General features: G+C 30.4%; 1 protein-coding gene across 1 annotated transcript in view; it reads right to left on the bottom strand.

Annotated features, from left to right (window-relative positions):
• The window catches only part of LOC142324062 (HEAT repeat-containing protein 6), a 78128-nt gene that overhangs the window by 51770 nt on the left and 5795 nt on the right, over nt 1-20563 (bottom strand). Inside the window, exons 3-5 of the mRNA XM_075364674.1 lie at nt 19843-20055; nt 8585-8779; nt 1974-2228 (exon numbers count right to left, since the gene is read on the bottom strand). Of these exons, the coding sequence (XP_075220789.1) occupies nt 1974-2228; nt 8585-8779; nt 19843-20055 (663 nt within the window). The remainder of the gene's footprint in view (nt 1-1973; nt 2229-8584; nt 8780-19842; nt 20056-20563) is intronic.

Below are 20563 nucleotides of genomic sequence, written 5' to 3'. Positions count from 1 at the left end.
TTCATTATCTTTTGCTCATTATTTTATTACCTGTACTATTTTGAGTGTGAGGGATTTCAGTTTATTACTACTGATTTTTAAAATTTCTGTGTTTTCTACACTAGAAAATACATCTTTATTTTCTCTGATAAGATCTGGATAATTAAATTATTTGTTAGATTATTACATTTATATGTAGTATATGTTTCTGACTGTATTTTTAAAATTAATATTTATTTACCATTCTTTTATTGAAATTTTTACAATTCTATCTTTGCACTGCAACTTACAGACTTTCACTTTGAAAGTGAAAAAATGATAGAATTCTATTTGTTGCAATTAATCTATTAATTTCATTTTTTGTTGTTAACTTTAAAAGTAATCCTAAGTTGGTTAAATATACTTAAAAAACAATTGTATCTGCACTTTAAGAATGCCAATATAATAAAATGTTGACCTATATGGCAGAGTGGTAGCGTCTCAATCTTTCATCTGGAGGTCCCAGGTTCAAATCCGGGTCAAGTGTGGCATTATTTACACACTACAAAATTCCATTTCCGTATCCCACGCACAAGTTTCAAGCTTATGTAGTGATATCATCAAAGAAAAAAAAAAATTTTTGAAATATGGAATGAAGAAGGTAATTAATGAAAATAAAAATTTTTAAACATGATAGTCACCTTAAAGAAATAATACATTTTAATTAAACATTTTTCAAAATTCATAATTTACATTTGTTTAAAAATAAATTTATTAATGTTCCAAAAATAATAATTTATTATTAAAAATAATAATATTTTATTTCCATGATTGCGAAAATAAAAAAAATTCTCTAATATTCTAAAATTTGAAAATAATGACTTTTGTTTTTTTTTATTAATTTGTCGTATTAAGAAAAAAATTGTTCTGAAGAAGCAGAGTTCTCTGAAAAATTAATTGATGGGAACAATAGAAAAAAGAAGTGAGTGACCAATTTTCAATTAATTAAAGCAATTTATTCTGCATCTATGATACAACTTTTAAAATTATTTATTGCCATATAACATATTACCTACTTTAAATCAATATTTTTTTTTATGAAACCAAGCCTCTGAAATTATTCTACAGTTACAATGTTTAGATGGTCATTAAAATTAAGTACATCTTTAATTATTACACCTATATGATTTAACAATTAACTCAATTCAATTTACACTTGTAAATATCAATGTGTTCTGCCTGGCATTCTTTATGCTACTACTGTCTCATCCATCACTGTCCCAAGTCTTCTTCTTCATCCCCTTGAAGTTTCCAGTCTTCACCTATCTCTTAAATTCATCCTTCTTCCCCACTTCCTTTGTCCTTCTACTGACTCTTCAAATGCAATTGTCACAATTCCACTCCCTCTAACTGGTTTCCTTTCCTTGAGTGTACTTCTTGCATAAATTCTCTTTCTTCTTTAATCCTGCTTATTATTTCCTCAAATCTCAATTTACCTATCATAGCATATAGAATTATAATGACACTTATAATGTATAAGGATATGTAAAAATCAAGTAAAAAACCAAAACTGCATTTAATTAACATCTTTTCAAAAATACTTATAGTATTATAGTTCAAAAACTTAAGCCAAGTATAATGAATAACACTTCTTTTACAAAAATATTTAACATATATAAAGCTAGAAACACAGGAATATGTTTATATAAAAAGACTGTAATTAAAATAACATGATATCTTATGGTTCTCCACCATGAAACATTTCAAGAAACAGTGTTACAAATAAGAAAATGTAAATAAAGATGGAACACAAAGTTTACTAAACTGTTTAAAAATGTAAGTTTTATTGAAGACAGTACAATTTTGGCAACTCCATCACTTTTTCTCCATATTTTTGGTATTTTATTTGGCTATCAATGTCTTATGAAAAATACATATGTCGTTTTTTATTAACTAACATGCAATTATTACAGGATAATGAGGCAACTGCTACATAAAAATGTTAAAATACTCACCTTGGTAATTTTCAATAACAAATTAAGAACAGCTAGACGAACATTTGCTTGAATACATCTTGATTTTGCTATACGACCGCCTTCACTATCAGAAAAATCAGACTCGCTAGTTGGCCATTGCGTATCATTAAAAAAACTAGTACTTGAACAATTTGCATTACAAAATGACAAATCTTCTTTTTGGATTTCATTTTCTTTTGACTTTAAACCTTGTTTTATTGCTTTACTTCTTTGTTTTCCTCGAACTGATGGCCCCTGAAATACAAACAAATGTCTTATCATAATCATCATCATATGGTGATCTGCTCTGAGGCAGGCCATTATACCATGTTTTGTCTCCATTCCCCTCTATCTCCAGCTAAACCTTCAACATCCTGTAACCCATTTCCTTTTGAATCAACTAAATCCAAACTGTTTTGGCATCTCTTTTTTGCACCTTATGCAGACCCTTTTAGCAATGCACTTTTAGCACTTTTCAATCGCTGTACAATTTTTCTAATCCCATGACATATCTCAGTAAACTAGTTTTTTCTATTACATATTCTAATAAAATGTTTTTTATAAAAGTCAAATAATTAACTAATATAAATATTTTAAAATTATTGGCAATAACAAAGTTCTATATAATGCCAAACTATTTACTGAATTCGTTCAGTAAATAGTTTGGTAATACTGAGTTCTGAAAAGAACTGTTTTAACCTGCTTGATTGTTTTAGATTTGAACATATATATTACTGATATATATCATTTTGAAGCTAATCTTTTCTAATTATATGTTTAATAATAAATAATTTTTTATTATATCAATTAGATAAAAACTAAGATTTGTAGCAACAAATATTTGTATTTAGAATCAAATGCTGAAAAGTAGAAGCAAAGAAGTATGAAAAAGCAAGATAAATATATTTTACAGATCAGGTTTTAATGATTATTCATAAAAAAAATAGAATATCTGATATACAAAATTTAAATTATACCTAATAGCAAGAGAGGTGTTATTAAGGCCAATGCCTCTCTACCTCTGAAATTTATATTTATTTTATTTTTTATTTTGCCTTGTTCCACAAGTGTAGGTTTTCACATTGTAAATTCTTACTACTGTCTGGTCAAATGAAAGTCTATGATCCCTAGATATGTTATCAATGATCACCTGCCCTCCTCAACACCACCATTTTCAAGAAATATTGCAAAATCACTATTTTATTGTACATTAGAATCATTCTTTAAAACTGGATGAATAAATAATCAATTTCTAAAGTGAAGTGAAATAAAACAAATTAAGAAATAAATATAAAATAAAAAAAATTAAAAAATCTTAATTTAGAAAACAGTAAAAACTGCATCCATCATCTTAATTCCATCAGTACTGCTGATGAGAGAAGGATATACAGTATTATACATCATCATTTTCTGGATCTATCAGAATTTCTGCTGATACTATCTCTACTCACTATATTCTCAGAGAGTATGCTGGCCATCAGAACTACACAGTGTAGAAGAGTTGTACCGTTCATATTTATTAAAAATTCATAATTAGATTAAAGAAGTTATCTCATACGGCAATAGACATCTCTTCAGCCAACAATGGACAACTGTATGTGTCTCTCTCATATGAAAGATCTTTTAAAAATATTAGAGTACAGGTAAAACCAAATGGAGAGTTCACTGAAAATGTAGTTTGCAGACAAGTACTAGAGTAATAAATTATACACAAAATTAACTACTTTAAAAAGAAATTCTCCTGCCTTCAACCAGCCCTCACACTTAAACAGCCACTACCTCCTATGAACGAAAAAGGCAATGAAAAGCGAAGATTTAGATTCAGTCTAATATAAATGTAATTCTTCTCTTTTTTTTAAAGATTCATCAATATTTTTAATAATAGGAGGTAAAATAATATTGAAAAAATATAATACAATACCCAATTAAATATATCCACAGAGAAATCTCTATGTGAAACAAAAATTAATTAATAAAGAGTCATTACAGTAACATTTCCCATACATTGACTAATATTTAAAAAAAAACACAAATATATTCAACTTCATAAATAAATAAATAAATAAAAGAGTGTAAGCTTAAAGCTGAAGTAAACATTTGATAACTTTAAAATAGTGTAACTGTAGTTAAAAAAAAAATCAACAATATTTTGTCACACTATATATACAGAGTGTATCACGAAATTCCCCTGGGACTTTCATAACCTGTTCTAGTTGTGAAAACAAATGGAAAAAGTTCATATAAACATTTGTTCTAAAATGCTTTGTTTGAGAGATTTTTCTGTTTGCGAGAAAGATTTCTCTCAGATTTCAGCTACCCAGTGAAATGAGATCATACTTTAATTTTTAGGATGTTAATTAAAAGGAAGAATTAATTATTTCTTATGGTTTTTGACCTGAAAAATAAAATAAAATACAATCCTAAACTGTATCTGCAGTAGTTTAAGAAATCTGCGGTGAACACCAATAAATTGGGGTAAAAAACTGTTGTTTTTTTATGAATGACGTACAATAAGTTAAAATGAGCAATAAACACATAAAACTTTTTAAAAAAACTTGTAGAAAATTTAATTTAGAATTTTATTTTAAAAAAGTTTAAATTTTAATTTAATTTTAAAAAAGTTAGAATTTTATTTAGAAACAGTATGTTAGATCAAAGTACATTATGTATCAGCAGTTATAAATGTTCAAAAATGAGTCTGCAATTTTTTGGCACACATTTTTTGGCAAGCTTCTGCACTGCTTTTTTATTTTTAGTTCTTCAGGGCTGTTCTTAAGTTGCTCAGCCGCATCCATAATGTGGGCATCCTCATGAGATGTTAGATCAGGCAATCTTGGTGACCAGGAATGTGGACCTCCATGACTGATCTACTTCTCAGAGAAATGATGATTTATATTAGTGGAAACCGCAAAAGAAAAGTGGAAGGTGCACCATCGTGCTGGAAGTATATTTTGTGTCTCAGCGCTAGAGGAACATCTTCACCAGCTGTGGCAGTTCTTCTTGAAGAAAGTGCAAGTAGATCTCAGCATTTAAGTGGTCAGGTAATATATTAACGATACAAACTCCTGATTGTGAGAGTAGGCCACATCACACAAATAAATCCATGTTGAAAACTGCCCTCCACTGTTTCATAAGGATTTACTTCTACCCATGTACGCTCATTGCATATGTTAAATATGATAAGGCAAATTTCACTCAAGATGGCATCATCAGTAAATAAAGCATACTTCTAAAGTGGTCGATTTGTTTCCACCAGTTGCAGAACTGCATGCGAAGTGGGTTAAACAGTCTTCTAGGTGTAGATAACTGGCTGTTTATGATAAGAATAAAACTTGCTTCATTTAAGTGTCCTCCAAACCATTGAATGTGAAACTCCAATCCACTTAGAAAGACACCGTGTACTGACACCTGGACTGTGCTGAACTGCATCGATAATAGTTTCATCAATATGTCGCATTGGATAGATCATTTGTAGCTGGTACAAACACTAGAAGCTGTTTTCCAAAGACTTTGAGATCTGGAATCCTGTGATTTGCAAAATATTTCATATTCTACTGCAATAGCTACAGCATTACCATCACACATACCTAAAATGAATACCATATCAGTGTATTCCTCTGTTGCAAATTTGCAAATAAGATGGCACTACTTCAATGGCAAACCAATCACGTTCAAACTAAAATTTCCAGAAAACCTTCGCTAACAACAGCACAGTTCATAGTACCCGATATACTTAATGTACATTCAGAATGATTTAAAAAGTAATACAATATTGCGCATTGATATCAGCTGTTGTTTTATTTCTATTTTTGAAATAATTCTTCAAATAATTTATTATATTTCTGCCATTAATAAAAAAATTACCTAAGTAATTTTAATTTTTTATAATTGTTATGTAATTTCAAATTTTTAAGAATATATTTTAACAGCAATTTTTTACAGTAAATTTTGTTTTTAAAAATGTTTCACATCACCAGAAAAGAATTTGGACTTTGTTTACAATAAATAAGTACTTTTCTGACAAATGTAGTAAACATACTGTTTTTAAATAAAATTCATATTTTTCTTACTTTTCTTTGTTTTATTTAAATTATCTTACCAATTTGTTCAGATTTAAATTCTCTACAAATTTTGTTTAGAAGTTTTATGTGTTTATTTTCCATTCAATAAAGTTATCGTATGTCAAACATAAAAGCATGGTTTTTTAGCCCAGTTTGTTGGTAATCACTTATTCTGCCTTTTAATTAATATCCTTCTTTCTTTTCCTGTTTAACCTCTGGGAATTACTGTTCAGGCATTATTTCAGAGGATGATATGTATGAGTGTCAATCAAGTGTTGTAGTATTGTACAGTCTCAGTTCAACCATTCCTGAGATGTGTGGTTAATTGAAATCCAACCACCAAAGAACACCGGTATCCACAATCTAGTATTCATATCTGTATAAAAGTAACTGCCTTTACTAGGACTTGAACGCTGGAACTCTCGCCTTCCAAATCAGCTGATTTGGGAAGAGACATTCACCAATAGAACAACCTGATGGCTTTTTAATTAATATCCTAAATATAAATTTCAATACAACTTCCTTTCATGGGGTAGCTGAAAGTATTTTAGGACAAATGTTTATATGAAGCCTTTCTGTTATATTCATGAATAGAATAGGTTATGCAAGTCCCAGAACTTCATGCCAAGTGAAGTTCATTTATATTAATATACAGGCTACCTGTAAGTCTACATTACTTTTCTACACAGTAATCACTCAAATTGTGACATTTATTATAGTGGAATATAAATTTCTGCAAATCCATTAAATCCATGCCATCAGTAAATCTTCTTTATTTTTGCTAAACAAGGATAGGCTTATTCAGCCCAAACCGGTGCCCATCTTTTATTTGGTCTTCCTCGATCTCTTTTTTTCTCAAGGACCATATTCAAAAGCTTTGACTGGCAAATGTTCTGATGGTATTCTATTTATGGTCACATCAATTAGCTCTACAATTCATATTTGTGTCTAACAATGGCGTCATATTGAGTTCTCCTCTAACATCTTTGTTATGTTTCTTGTCTAGTCTGGTATATCCTATCGTAAATCATAAATTCTTCCTTTTTCAATGTCACCCATGTTTCACTCCCATAAAGTAAGATTGGAACAGCAAATGTTTTATGAAATTTTAGTTTAATTTCCCTTCTAGTCTTATTTTTAAGAGTAGTATATATTGTTTCAAAGACAGCTCTACATTTCCTCAATTTATATAAAAGATTCTCATCCTTATAAAATGAAGTCACACCCTAAATACTTAAAGCATGTGAGATATAATTATATAAAGTGTTATCAGTAAATCTTAATATGCTAATTTTCTCCCCCTGGATTGTTATACTGCTGCCAAACGTATTATTCAATCCCTATATTGCTTCTTTACGCAAGAGTTAAAAAGCAACAGGAACTGATATCATCATCACCTTAGTGTTATTCATTTTTTAAGATTAAACAAATTACTACAAAAATATAATTTTAATCTAGATTAAAATTCAAGTTGCTGAAACAACAATGTTTTGTCTCACACAGTAAATAAGTAATGACAGTAAAGTTTACAAATAACTTATAATACGAATCAATTGAAAAAAAATTTTTGACAGTGTATAATAAATAGCAAAAAATGTAAACAGCATCTTCATAAGTAGCATGAAGTATACGATATAGTAAATTTAAAATAACATAATTGTACCCCGTACATTTTTTTTTGGATGGATTTAGTACACGTTCAAAATCAATTCTAATATTATGTTTTCTATTTAGGTTGCAACCTAAGGCTGGAGGTACTGTCATGCTATTCAGAATTTACTATATATGATAAAAAATTAATACTTATTTTTACATCTTGCACTAAGAAAAAGAAAAGCCGGCAAAGGATTGCAAAACTTTCCTGGTTCTGACCCATATATTTATCAAACCAGCTATACATTTAGCAAAATTTAATTTGTTTTGGTCTTAGTGTTTACGAGATATGAGGCAAAAGCTGTTTATAGATAATGTTGAATATTCCCCCATCACTAACAACAATTGACCTAAAAAGTTTGGAATTTTAAATAATTTAATAAGTACTTTCATTTTATTATAAAGCTTAATTTTCTATGATCGTTATACAAAAGTCAAAAATTCAAAATGGCAAACACTACCCCCCCTCTTCCCTTTATTAATTTTGCCCAAAATATAATGACATTATTGGCTCATATGTAGAAATTTCTCTGAGCCATTTTCAAAGAATCTATGTAGACCAGACTGAAGATATTAACCAAAATACATGCCAAAACATGTACATATGTCTTCTGGGAATTTCTTTAACTTCTTTTGTGGTTTTTGGGCTAAAGATCTTGAAATGTCAACATTTGAAAAAACCTTGATACCCAAAATTTTAGCTGATCACTAGAGTTTCTCTTTATAAATATACTGTTGCACCAATAGTAGTTGACTGTGAAAGTAACACACAATATAAATTAGTGTCACTGTTATAATCATACAACAAATTAAAACTTATAAGCAAAAAGATCCTAAAAAAACAAACAAATAAAAATGTTATAATAAAAGAATGTAGTTTTCACTGTAAATATTTACTTTTGGTTCCGAGGTACGAGGCATAACAGGTGTTGGTATTGGAAAAAGCCTTTGTGGTGGACTATAGTTCCATCCAGGAAGACCACAATGTAAATATGCTAAAGTAACACCTATGACATCTCCAAGATTATCAGATAACCAATCAGGGCAACCTTGACATATACTCTGTACAGCTTCTATACAACTTGCTATTACCTAATTTAAAATAAAATAAAAACAAAATAAATACTTAAATTTTAAAATTATTTTGTTGTGATGAATTAACACATTTATATAACTTAAAATTAGGATACTGCATTAAACATACATTGATATATTGACTACCTTGGTTTAATCTTACATCATAATTTTTTTTTTTAACTTAGTCTCACTCTATTAATCATTACATTAAAAATAATAGTTTGACTTTCTTTTGCAAATCATTGAGAAATACTTCTGCTCAGTTTAACTTAATAAATTTGTTTCTTTTTGAAGGTGGTGACGTTTCATAACGCACCCTTGAAACTCAATTGTTTAACAAACAAAATAACTACCAGGTGTGCAAATATGAAACCAGAATTTGCCCGTAGATGGCCCTAGTTGTCAATGTAGTTACTGCCAAACCGCATCATTTTCTTTTTTTAACAGCTGATAAAGATTTTCAACTCACAACAATACAAATTTCATAAAACAACACAGTTTTAATTGGAATTGAAAATGTTGAGTTTTGTACCTATAAAGTACAATTTACGGACAGCATTGATTTTCATGTTACCACTTAAAGAAAACTGCTGCAGAATCGCATCAAATGCTTGTCAAAGCTTACGGTGAGCATGATGTTGGTAAATAACAGTGCTTTGAATGGTTTAAAATATTCAAAAGTGGCGATTTTGGCGTGAGAAATGAAGAACGTGGAAAACCACTGAAAATGTTTTAAGACAGTGAATTGCAAGCATTGTTGGATGAGGATGACGTTCAAATGCAACAACAACTCAGGATCAATTAAATGTAACACAAGAAGTCATCTCCATACTTTTGAAAGCCACGGGAAAGATTCAGAAGGTGGGAAAATGGGTTCCACATGAACTGAATGAAAGACAGCAAGAAAACCAAAAAATCACTTGTGAAATGCTGCTCGCCAGGTACAAAAGAAATTCATTTCTCCAAATTGTGACAGGTGTTGAAAACTGGATATATTTCCAGAATCCTAAGCGTAAAAGATCATGAGTAACCCCAGGTGAATCATCAACATCGATTTCAAGGCCAAATCGCTATGGAAAGAAGACAATCCTCTGTGTTTGGTGGGATCAGAAGGGTGTGATTTGTTATGAGCTGCTAAAACCTGGTGAAACCATTAATACTGAACGCTATCGACAACAAGTGATCGATTTGAATCAAGCATTGCGTGAAAAATGACCAGAATATTAAAAAAGGAAACACAAAGTGATTTTGTTTCACGATAATGCACAATCACACACAGTAAAACCAGTCAAGGAAACGATTGAGGCGTTCAGTTGAGAAATACTTTCGCAAGCGGCTTACTCACCAGACTTGGCTCTGTCCGAAAACTATTTATTTGCAACGATGGGACATGCAGTTGCTGAGCAGCGCTTCACTTATTATGAAAATGGCTCGATGACTGGTTTGCCTCAAAAGTGCAATAGTTTTTTTGGCATAGCATTCATAAATATTCAGAGAGATGGGAAATATGTATAGCTAGCGATGGAAAATATTTCGAATAAAATATTTTTTATCATTTTCATACAATAAACGAGTATTTTCTATACAAAAATTCCGGTTTCATATTTACACATCTGGTAAAATAAGAATAAACTAGGTCATTTCTAATAAAAAATTTTTTTTAGTAGATTCTCCTGATATTCTATCCATAAATAAACTTATCAAAACTAAAAATAAAATCAATTTTTTATTGTCTTCATATGGATCTTACAAAAATTTGTACAGATTTGGAAAATTAAAATTAGACATAAAATTGGTTAGTGTAAATCAATTTTTTACTCATATCTGTTCATCTCAAATGGTAGCATAGAGATATTATATTGACGATCATCACAGTATATTTTTTATATTAATTTTGTTAATTTAAAATGTAATTAATAAGATAAACATATTTTCAACAAGTTTTTTATTCTTTCAAAAATATTTATTCAATGATAAAATCTGCCATCTTATCTATAAATTCTAGTACATGGTAATTCTAGTATATGGTACTTTTATATTCTGCATGTAACAAATTTCATTTTTATTATTATTATTTTTACCTTTTTAAAAATGTTTTCTAGATTTTTAAATAGTGATCAATTAGGGCAATTGAAAGAAACAATTTCATTTTCTTAAAAAAAAAAACAACCTTTGTATTGTTTTTGTAAGAGATATGTAAATATTAAGGGGTTTTCTACAAAACAGAATTATGTTAGTTATAAATTATTATAATATTAAACAATATACTACTGACATCATGTACAGCATCATAGTGAAAACTTTGATAAGAATAATTGTGCATGTATACAATACTTTTATTCTTAAAGTTAACATGTTTTACACACGTATAAAAGTATACAATTTTTGTTGAAAAAAATGTTTTGCAAAATGTATATACTGGAATTTAAAAAACTTTTGTAAATTCACAAATTTTTTCAAAAAAAAATAAAAACAATTTTTTGGGGTGGGGGAAAATATATTACACAAAAATAATATTTTTCCTGTAAATTATACTAGAATTTTACTTAGAGAAAATTGTTACATAAGTTAACATTTACAAATTTACTGAGTACTTAGTTGAAAATACTTTAATCTCTCTGCTAGGGGTTAACTAGCTGCTGATTCTAAGAAAAGTCTTAAAAGATATTATTTCAATCTATTACAGGACATTCACATGACCTCGACTCAGATAATGCAAGGTAAACTACACAGTCAGTTAACCAATATGAGGTATATTTTTAAGTAAGTAACATTTTGATATATGTAATATGCAACATGGCTGTAGCTGTCATAGTTTTGTGCAGGTGCACTGAGTAACTATACTTATTGGCTTGCTACAGATGCCATTACATGATTTTTAGTCTTCGTTTACAGTTTCTTGTGAGTGTTTAAAATGTCTATGCCTAAAAACAGTGCTACTAATTGTGAAGTACATGCTGTAAAAGCAGCCGAAATTCATCAATTTCCTTTAATTTCAGGAAGTGTTCTCTATGAAACTGTGTCTGTATGCTTAAATTATTGAAAATTGTGCTCAAGCAAGATGTAAATTGAATGCTGACAGAGTAGCACAAAATCAAACGTTCAGCCAGAGTTTTGATTTTCTCATGAGATACAGCAATAAAGACAATCTGTTTTTAAGCTAAATTGTTACTGGTGAGGAGATATGTGGGTCTCACATTATACTGGAATTAAAATAATAATCCATGGAATGACTGAATTATTTTCCAGGCTGAACAATGTAAGCCCAGAAAATGACATGCACTGTTTACTGGGACAGATGGGGCCATTGCTTGTAGATTTTTTGTCTTGGGTGAAACTGTAAAGGTAGAGGAGACATATTGTGAGTCCTTGACTAAACTAATCATGCAATCCAAAAGAGAAGGCATGGTATGCTCTGTAGGGAATTGTGCTGCTTCATAACAATGCTTGACCATGTGCGGCTCATTGCATCATTTGGCTGGGAACAAATTCATCCCCCACCATATAGTCCTGATATGGCACTTAGAAAAAATTTGCTTAATATTTTTTATAACAAAACGATAGTTACTTATAAAAAATGTTTATATGTAGAAATACTCTACTTGTAAAATATTTAAGACGAGTTTTAAATTTAGTTAGTCTAAAAAACTTTTCCTTTTTTAGCTAAGGATGTAATTTAATAAAGAAATATATTTGAAAGAAAATAGCCCCACATAACGTGCAATCACTGGTGGAGAATCTTTTTTAAAAATTTTAATTGGTGGCCCATTTTATCTTCAGTAAGGCTGACTTTTATGATATATGTAGGATCCCTTTCCATGAAAATTTTAATTGATAAAAATGGTAATAGACTGTATTTTCATGCTAAAACCTTTGAACTGTTGTTTATATGCATGTGCTCCCTTCACGTTAGTTGTTTTTTACTGTTGTTCAACCAATGACATAGTTCTCACACCTCCAATTATAAAAAAAAAAAAACTGAAAAAATACTATAGGTTAAGAAAGGCTTGATATTATTTTATAAAAATACAAAAATGATTGGTCAGCTTTTTTGGCCAAAAATTTATATCAGAATTGAAATTGCAAGTTTTCTTTTTTACTTACACATGATTTTTCTGATACTTTCTTCTGGTATAATACTAATAAATAGAATCTAAAACAATATTACATCATATTACTGAATGATTTTTCAAAACCTTTGCAAATATTTGATCGCTTTTTCAAGAAAAGTTTAAGTGGGAAAGAACTGATGTTGCATCCAATTATTTAATTCTTTGGTCAAAATTAATTAGAACAAGATTTTTAAAAATTACTACAACTTAAAATGCTTTGATAATTTGAATAAAAAATCAAAATAATAACTTTGTGGGAAATACATATTCATTGATAATCCCTTAAGATGTTATTATCATGAGAAGGAAATGCTGATTCAATCTTAGAAAATAGAATTTATTGTTCTTTTTTTCAAAAGATGAAGCTTCATTCTTAGTATAAAGAAAGGAATTTGAAGACAAGCAGCACACAGTTTAAATCACAGTACATCCATGGCTTTATGTAGTCCTCTAGTAAGTGCTCACAGTAGGTTGCTCTCTATTAGTATTGCTTACTAGAAGCGAATTAACTGACAGTTAAATACAGTACTGTGGGATTTCAAGGTAGAAAATACATGTCTATAAATGACAAGTATATATATAAATGAATTATGTGACTGAAGTCAAAGAATGCTTAGATATAAAGAATATGATAGATCTAATCATGGATTCTTAAGTACTATTTTTTTGTGAGAAATGTTTTATGGAATAATCTTTTTCTTTTACTTTCATTCGGTCTTATTTAATATCTACACACATATTGATTCTATCAAATGAAAAGAATTTAGTAGAAATTTACTCATTTATAAATTATACATTGTTTACCCTAGAATTAGAATATTCCTTGTGTTTTTAAAATCTTTATTATGTACTTTTTAAATATGCAAGATTATTATGTACAATTTTATTTAGAGAATATAATACTATTTTACTTTATATTATACAAAAACAATGCAAATGGCTTTTTTTAAGAGGAAGAAACTTATTTTTTGGTAAATAGCAATTTATGTCAACAAACATACATACTAGAATTCTTAAATAAGATTTATTTTAATACAAACATATTCAGGCACTACTAATTGAACTGTTTGTTACATATAATTATTTTTTTAAAAAGAATGATAGAAGTACAAGCTGAATCAATTAAATTCTATACTTTTCAACTGATAGAAGATAAGCTATTATGTTACAATTTGTATCCTCTATTCTCTTGCCTTAGCAACGAATTGATTGTTTAGTTATCTGTGACTCCAATGAATTAGCTTTCACTGATCTAGTTAACAATTTTGAGATTTTGAAGTTTTAAATAAGTTACTTTCATTTTTCTCTGTTAAATCTTTTTGCTAGCAAAAAGCCTTCTTCTACAGTAACATGCAAATTAACCCAAACACAGGGGATTTTTTTGTTTATTTCCATGTTCCTACACTGCTTGACCACACCCATTCTTTAAGTTGCTGTGCAATATGAGGTTATTGTTCTTTGGTTATTTAGAAATTTTCATATTATAAATAGTGTTTTCTGAAAGTTTATTTTATTTTTATTTCAAAATCATATTTTCATAAGAAAGTGTTTAAAAATTGTTTCTCTTTCTGAGCATGCCAGTATGACAGAACAAACTTCTGAGTATGGTGTTGGATTAGGGACGGTGAATGCTATTTTAAAAACATTTAAAGAAACTGGTTTCTTTTCACCTCAAAGTAAAGGCAAATATGGCCATAAAAAAAAACTCCAACACGGGATCGGTTATTAGTGAAAAAAAGTTAACTTAATCCAAAATTATCTGCTGTGGACATAAGTCAGGAATTAGCAGCCAATGAAACAGATTTACACATGACAACTGTTACAAACCAACTTCTTGCAACTGGACAGAAAGCTCGTTGGGCATCTAAAAAGCAGCTTTTAACACATCAGTGTGAAAGAAAGCTCTTGTGGGCCAAAACACATTATAACTGGGTAAAAAAAAAGACTGGAAGAATGTTGTTTTTCAATGAGCCACATTTTTATCTTAAGGGGCAAAGGGTTCCGTATGTCTGAAAAGCATCAGATAAAAGATTTGCTACTGTGCCATACTGCCAAAAAACACGAAAAATCAGAAATGAAGTGTACCACAAAAATTGACCTCACCTTATTGCTTATAAGCATTCCTTATACAGCAATAAGGTGAGTTCAATTTTTGTGGTACTAATATGGTTTTTGATGAATCCAAAAAAATGTTTAGTACACTTGTTAAATTGATGCCAACTTACATGAAGTGATTAAGAATAAAGGAGGTCATCTTAATTACTAGATAATCACAAACTGTACAGGTATCATTTTTTTCCTTAAATATACTTTTCATTGAATAACATCAGTATTCAGATTAATTTGCAAGCTACTCTGTGTGTGTGTGTGTGTGTATAAATACATTTTAAATTATATTAATTTTTTAAATTAAAGTGGATGTAATAGATTCACTTTCTAACACAGGATATTTCACAGAATTATATATATATATATATTTTGATGTAATATGTATAATAGTATATAATTAATATACAGCATACTGAGTAATCAGTACTCAGTAATCATTACTCAGCACGCTGAGTAATTAACTCAGCGTCAAATAATGGGCAGGCAGGAGTAGGTTTTGTGATGAACAAGAAGATAGGGAGGAGAGTGGAGTATTTCAAGACGTATAGTGATAGAATCATTGTAATAAGGATAAAATCAAAACCTAAACCGACAACGACTGTTAACGTCTATATGCCTACAAGCGCCCATGATGATGTTGAGGTAGAATGTGTATACTAAGAGATTGATGAAGCAATTAAACACGTAAAAGGAGATGAAAATTTAATAATAGTTGGAGATTGGAATGCAAGCATTGGAAAAGGCAAGGAAGGAAATATAGTGGGTGAATACGGGCTGGGCAAAAGGAATGAAAGAGGGGACCGACTTATAGAGTTTTGCACGAAGTATAATTTAGTAATTGCCAACACCCAATTTAAAAATCATAATAGAAGAATATACACTTGGAAAAAGCCAGGCGATACTGCAAGGTATCAGATAGATTATATCATGGTTAAGCAAAGATTTAGAAATCAACTCGTTGACTGCAAAACTTACCCTGGAGCATACATTGATAGCGACCATAATTTGGTGATAATGAAATGAAGATTGGGGTTTAAAAACCTGAAGAAAAAGTGTCAGATGAATCGGTGGAATTTAGAGAAGCTTGAGGAAGAGGAGATAAAGAAGATTTTTGAGGAGGACATCGCAAGAGGTCTGAGTAAAAAAGATAAGGTAGAAAATGTAGAAGAAGAATGGGAGAATGTTAAAAAGGAAATTCTTTAGTCAGCAGAAGCAAACTTAGGCGGAATAAAGAGAACTGGTCATTCATCAAAAATCTTAACTAGAATTCTATACAGAAGAATTGAGAGGAGAGTAGAGGAAGTGTTAGGAGAAGACCAATTTGATTTCAGGAAAAGTATAGGGACAAGGGAAGCAATTTTAGGGCTCAGATTAATAGTAGAAGGAAGATTAAAGAAAAACAAACCAACATACTTGGAGTTTATAGACCTAGAAAAGGCATTCGATAATGTAGACTGGAATAAAATGTTCAGCATTTAAAAAAAATTAGGGTTCAAATACGGAGATAGAAGAACAATTGCTAACATGTACAGGAACCAAACAGAAACAGTAACAATTGAAGAACATAAGAAAGAAGCCGTAATAAGGAAGGGAGTCCGACAAGGATGTTCCCTATCTCAGTTACTTCTTAATCTTTACATGGAACTAGCAGTTAATGATGCTAAAGAACAATTTAGATTCGGAGTAACAGTACAAGGTGAAAAAATAAAGATGCTACGATTTGCTGATGATATAGTAATTCTAGCAGAGAGTAAAAAGGATTTAGAAGAAATAATGAACGGCATAGATGAAGTCCTACGCAAGAAACATCGCAAGAAAATAAACAAGAACAAAACAAAAGTAATGAAATTTAGTAGAAATAACATAGATGAACCACTGAATGTGAAAATAGGAGAAGAAAAGTTTATGGAGGTGGAAGAATTTTGTTATTTGGGAAGTAGAATTACTAAAGATGGACGAAGCAGGAGCGATATAAATTGCCGAATAGCACAGGCGAAACGAGCCTTCAGTCAGCAATGTAATTTGTTTACATCAAAAATTAATTTAAATGTCAGGAAAAGATTTTTGAAAGTATATGTTTGGAATGTCACTTTATATGGAAGTGAAACTTGGATTATTGGAATATTTGAGAAGAAAAGATTAGAAGCTTTTGAAATGTGGTGCTATAGGAGAATGTTAAAAATCAGATGGGTGGATAAAGTGACAAATGAAGAGGTGTTGTGGCAAATAGATGAAGAAAGAAGCATTTAGAAAAATATAGTTAAAAGAAGAGACAGACTTATAGACCACATATTAAGACATCCGGGAATAGTAACTTTAATACTGGAAGGACAGGTAGAAAGAAAAAATTGTGTAGGCAGGCCACATTTGGAATATGTAAAATATATTGTTAGGGATGTAGGATGTAGGGGGTATACCGAAATGAAACGACTAGCACTAGATAGGGAATCTTAGAGAGCTGCATCAAACCAGTCAAATGACTGAAGAGAAAAAAAAATATCTGGCCCATTAGCTAATTTGTCAAATTTATCTATCAGTAGACTGTAGTGTAATGTTATTCATATAACTGATATAAATAAAAGTTTGTTATCAACTATAACTAGAAAAATGCCTTTTTCTGAACTACAGATATCTCCAAATAATGCTTACTCAAGTTCACACTTTCACTTTTTGTTGAAATAAGAATTAAAGGTTATGTTGTAGGGAATAATATAAAATAGACAATTTAAAAAATTTTAAATTTAAAGTAGACAATTTTAGGTGTTACCGCAGAAATATCTAGATGTCATCCTTGAAGAGAGGTTTCAATTCAGGGAGCACCTTCAGTTTGTCGCAAGGAGGCTGCAGATGCCTTCTTTGGTGTTCGTAGACATCCATCCCGATTGAAGGTTAAATTATTACACCATGCGTATTCTTAACAAAGATATCTGCGAGGCCATAATATTGTACACTGCACCCGTCTGGGCTCATCGTTTACAGTTCGAATGTTATAGGGACATTTTATTGCGAGCCCAGCGTCTTCTATTGTTACCCGTTGTTGGAGCAAATTGTTAGGCATGTAGGATGTAGAGGGTATACTGAAATGAAACGACTAGCACTAGATAGGGAATCTTGGAGAGCTGCATCAAACCAGTCAAACAACTGAAGACAAAAAAAAAACAGCATACTGTTAGAAAAAGGGAACTCTAAAGTTTCACGGGGTTGTCGCTAGGTAGCACCAGAAGTTCTTTCACTTCAGTGTTAGAGAAAATGGAAACTGCACAACAGAAATGTTTTTCTGTTCTATGCTTTGCACAGTGTAAATTTGTAATTACTGTTCAGTGTGATTTCTGTTGTGAATACAGTACTGAACCTCCTACCGCTCAGAGCATTAGGCGATAGTATAAACAATTTAAAGATAAAGATATGGGTTGTCTGTGTAAAGTGGTCAACCCTGTGTGTCAGACGAAGATGTGGAGCACATCCATCAGAGTTTCTTACATAGCTCCTACAAATCAACTCGCTGCACCAGTACAGAACTAAACATTCCCATAATGTCTATTTGGCGTGTTTTATGTTGATGTTTGCTTATTGAACCGTACAGTATTCAGTTACTACAAGCTCTTTATGATGAAAAATAACAATGTGTGGAGTTTTGTGAATTCGTCCTTAACAAGATGGCATAAGATAATAATTTTATAATAAGCTTAGTGCTTAGTGACAAAGTTATTTTTCATTTAAATGTGAAGGTAAACCACCACAATGTTAGAATTTGGGATATGGAGAAGCCACATGAGTACAGCATGAGAGGAGACTCTTCCAAACTTAATGTATTTTGTGTAGTTTCTTGGAAAAAGGTGTAAGGTCCCTTTTTTTCTTAGAGAACAGTTACGGGAACAATGTACCTTAACATGCTTGAAAACTGGCTTTTACCTCAGTTGGAGGCCGATTCAGAATATATCATTTTCCAGCAGGACAGAGCACTACCTCACTGGAGTCTGTATGTTCAAGAATTTTTGAATGATAGGATTCCTCAATGATGGATCAGCTGTATGGTACCTAACAATTCAGATTTACATCACTGGCCTCCAAGATCACCATACCTCACTGTGCGCAATTTTTACTTGTGGGGAGATTTGTAAAATATTCTGTCAACGTGCCTCCCCTTCCAGCTACAGTGGTCGAACTGCAGAATCATGTAACAGCAGCCGAGGCAGCAGTAAATAGAGAAACTGCTAGGGTTAGGGATACGTCATGTGGATGTATGTTGTGCATCCAAAGGGGATGCACGACATACAAGCACCTATGACTTAGTATGTAAAAAAACGTCATAAATAAACTTTTAGTATAAAATTAATCTTAAGTTTTTATATTCAATATTTCTCAAAAAATAAACAATTCAAATAGGATTCAAATGAATCTATTACATCTGCTTGAATTTAAAAACATTTCTTTGGGGCTATGAACTGGGTAGGGCTAGATCAAAATTTTATTTTTTTCTTTCATTTCTCACATGGCAGAATAAAAAGTTATTGATCATTTTTTATTCAAGGTTTCCAGTATTTTCAAAACAAAAGTAGATTTTTCAAGGACTAAAGATTGTTCTGGTTCTTTATTACATAATTTTATCTCTTCTTTTCACTCAAAAAACACAAGTACTATGAGCTAAATTTTTTTTCTTTTTGCACCTAAAAAATGTGCCTCTCCAGAAGATGTGTTTCTAATCAAGCAATCTGTTCATTTTACATGGAGATGTAAACAATATGATTGTATACTAATATTTTTTTTTTTAAGTTAAATTGCGTTATATTACTTTTTATCAAAAGACAGTTTTTTGGGACTAATATAAAAAAAAATGAACAAATGAACAAATCTTACCTGAACACATCCAAAATTTTCTAATTCTACATTGACAGTAAGGATATCAAATATAATTTTAGTGCAATGATTAACTTGGGCGGGTTTAAGTGTACCAGTACATGCTAATGCATGAATACAACGAATCCTCCAAAGCTTCACTTCCTGTGGACATAAAAGTGTTGCTCCACTTTCTAATTCTTCACTTAACTTCATTATTAAATCCTTGGTAACCTTAAAGAAAGGAAATAAAACTCTTTTATTTATCTGAGACTCATTGAAAATTTAACACACTTAATGGCAAATAAACAATGTATTAACTGGATGGAGCAAGTATTTTTTAAATTTCAGTATTTTTCAATTACCATAATCAAACTGTTTATATACTTAAAATAAAAAGAGATATTACATGCAAATGGAAATATTAAACTTATCAAATAATATAATATTATAAATTTAAAAATAGATATATAAGATTTCATATAGTATTGATAATTTAATATCAAAAATAATATAAATATAATATACGAGGTGCGCCAATAAAATAATGAGACTGATGTGAAAAAAATGTTGCTTACCGTTTTAGTCATGTTTATGTTGTCTCCTTCAAAGTAGTTCCCCTCTGATTGCGCACACTTATTCCAGCGCTTCTGCAATTGATGGTAACATTTCTGGAACTCATCTTCTGTAATATCCTCCAAGACCCTCATCACAGCTTTTTGGACATCTTGTGTTGTTTGAA

This window comes from Lycorma delicatula, chromosome 4 (genome assembly GCF_047948215.1).
Source record: "Lycorma delicatula isolate Av1 chromosome 4, ASM4794821v1, whole genome shotgun sequence".
Classification (NCBI taxonomy): domain Eukaryota; kingdom Metazoa; phylum Arthropoda; class Insecta; order Hemiptera; family Fulgoridae; genus Lycorma; species Lycorma delicatula.
Note: the sequence above shows the minus strand (reverse complement) of the source record. Positions and strands in the feature narration are given on the sequence as shown.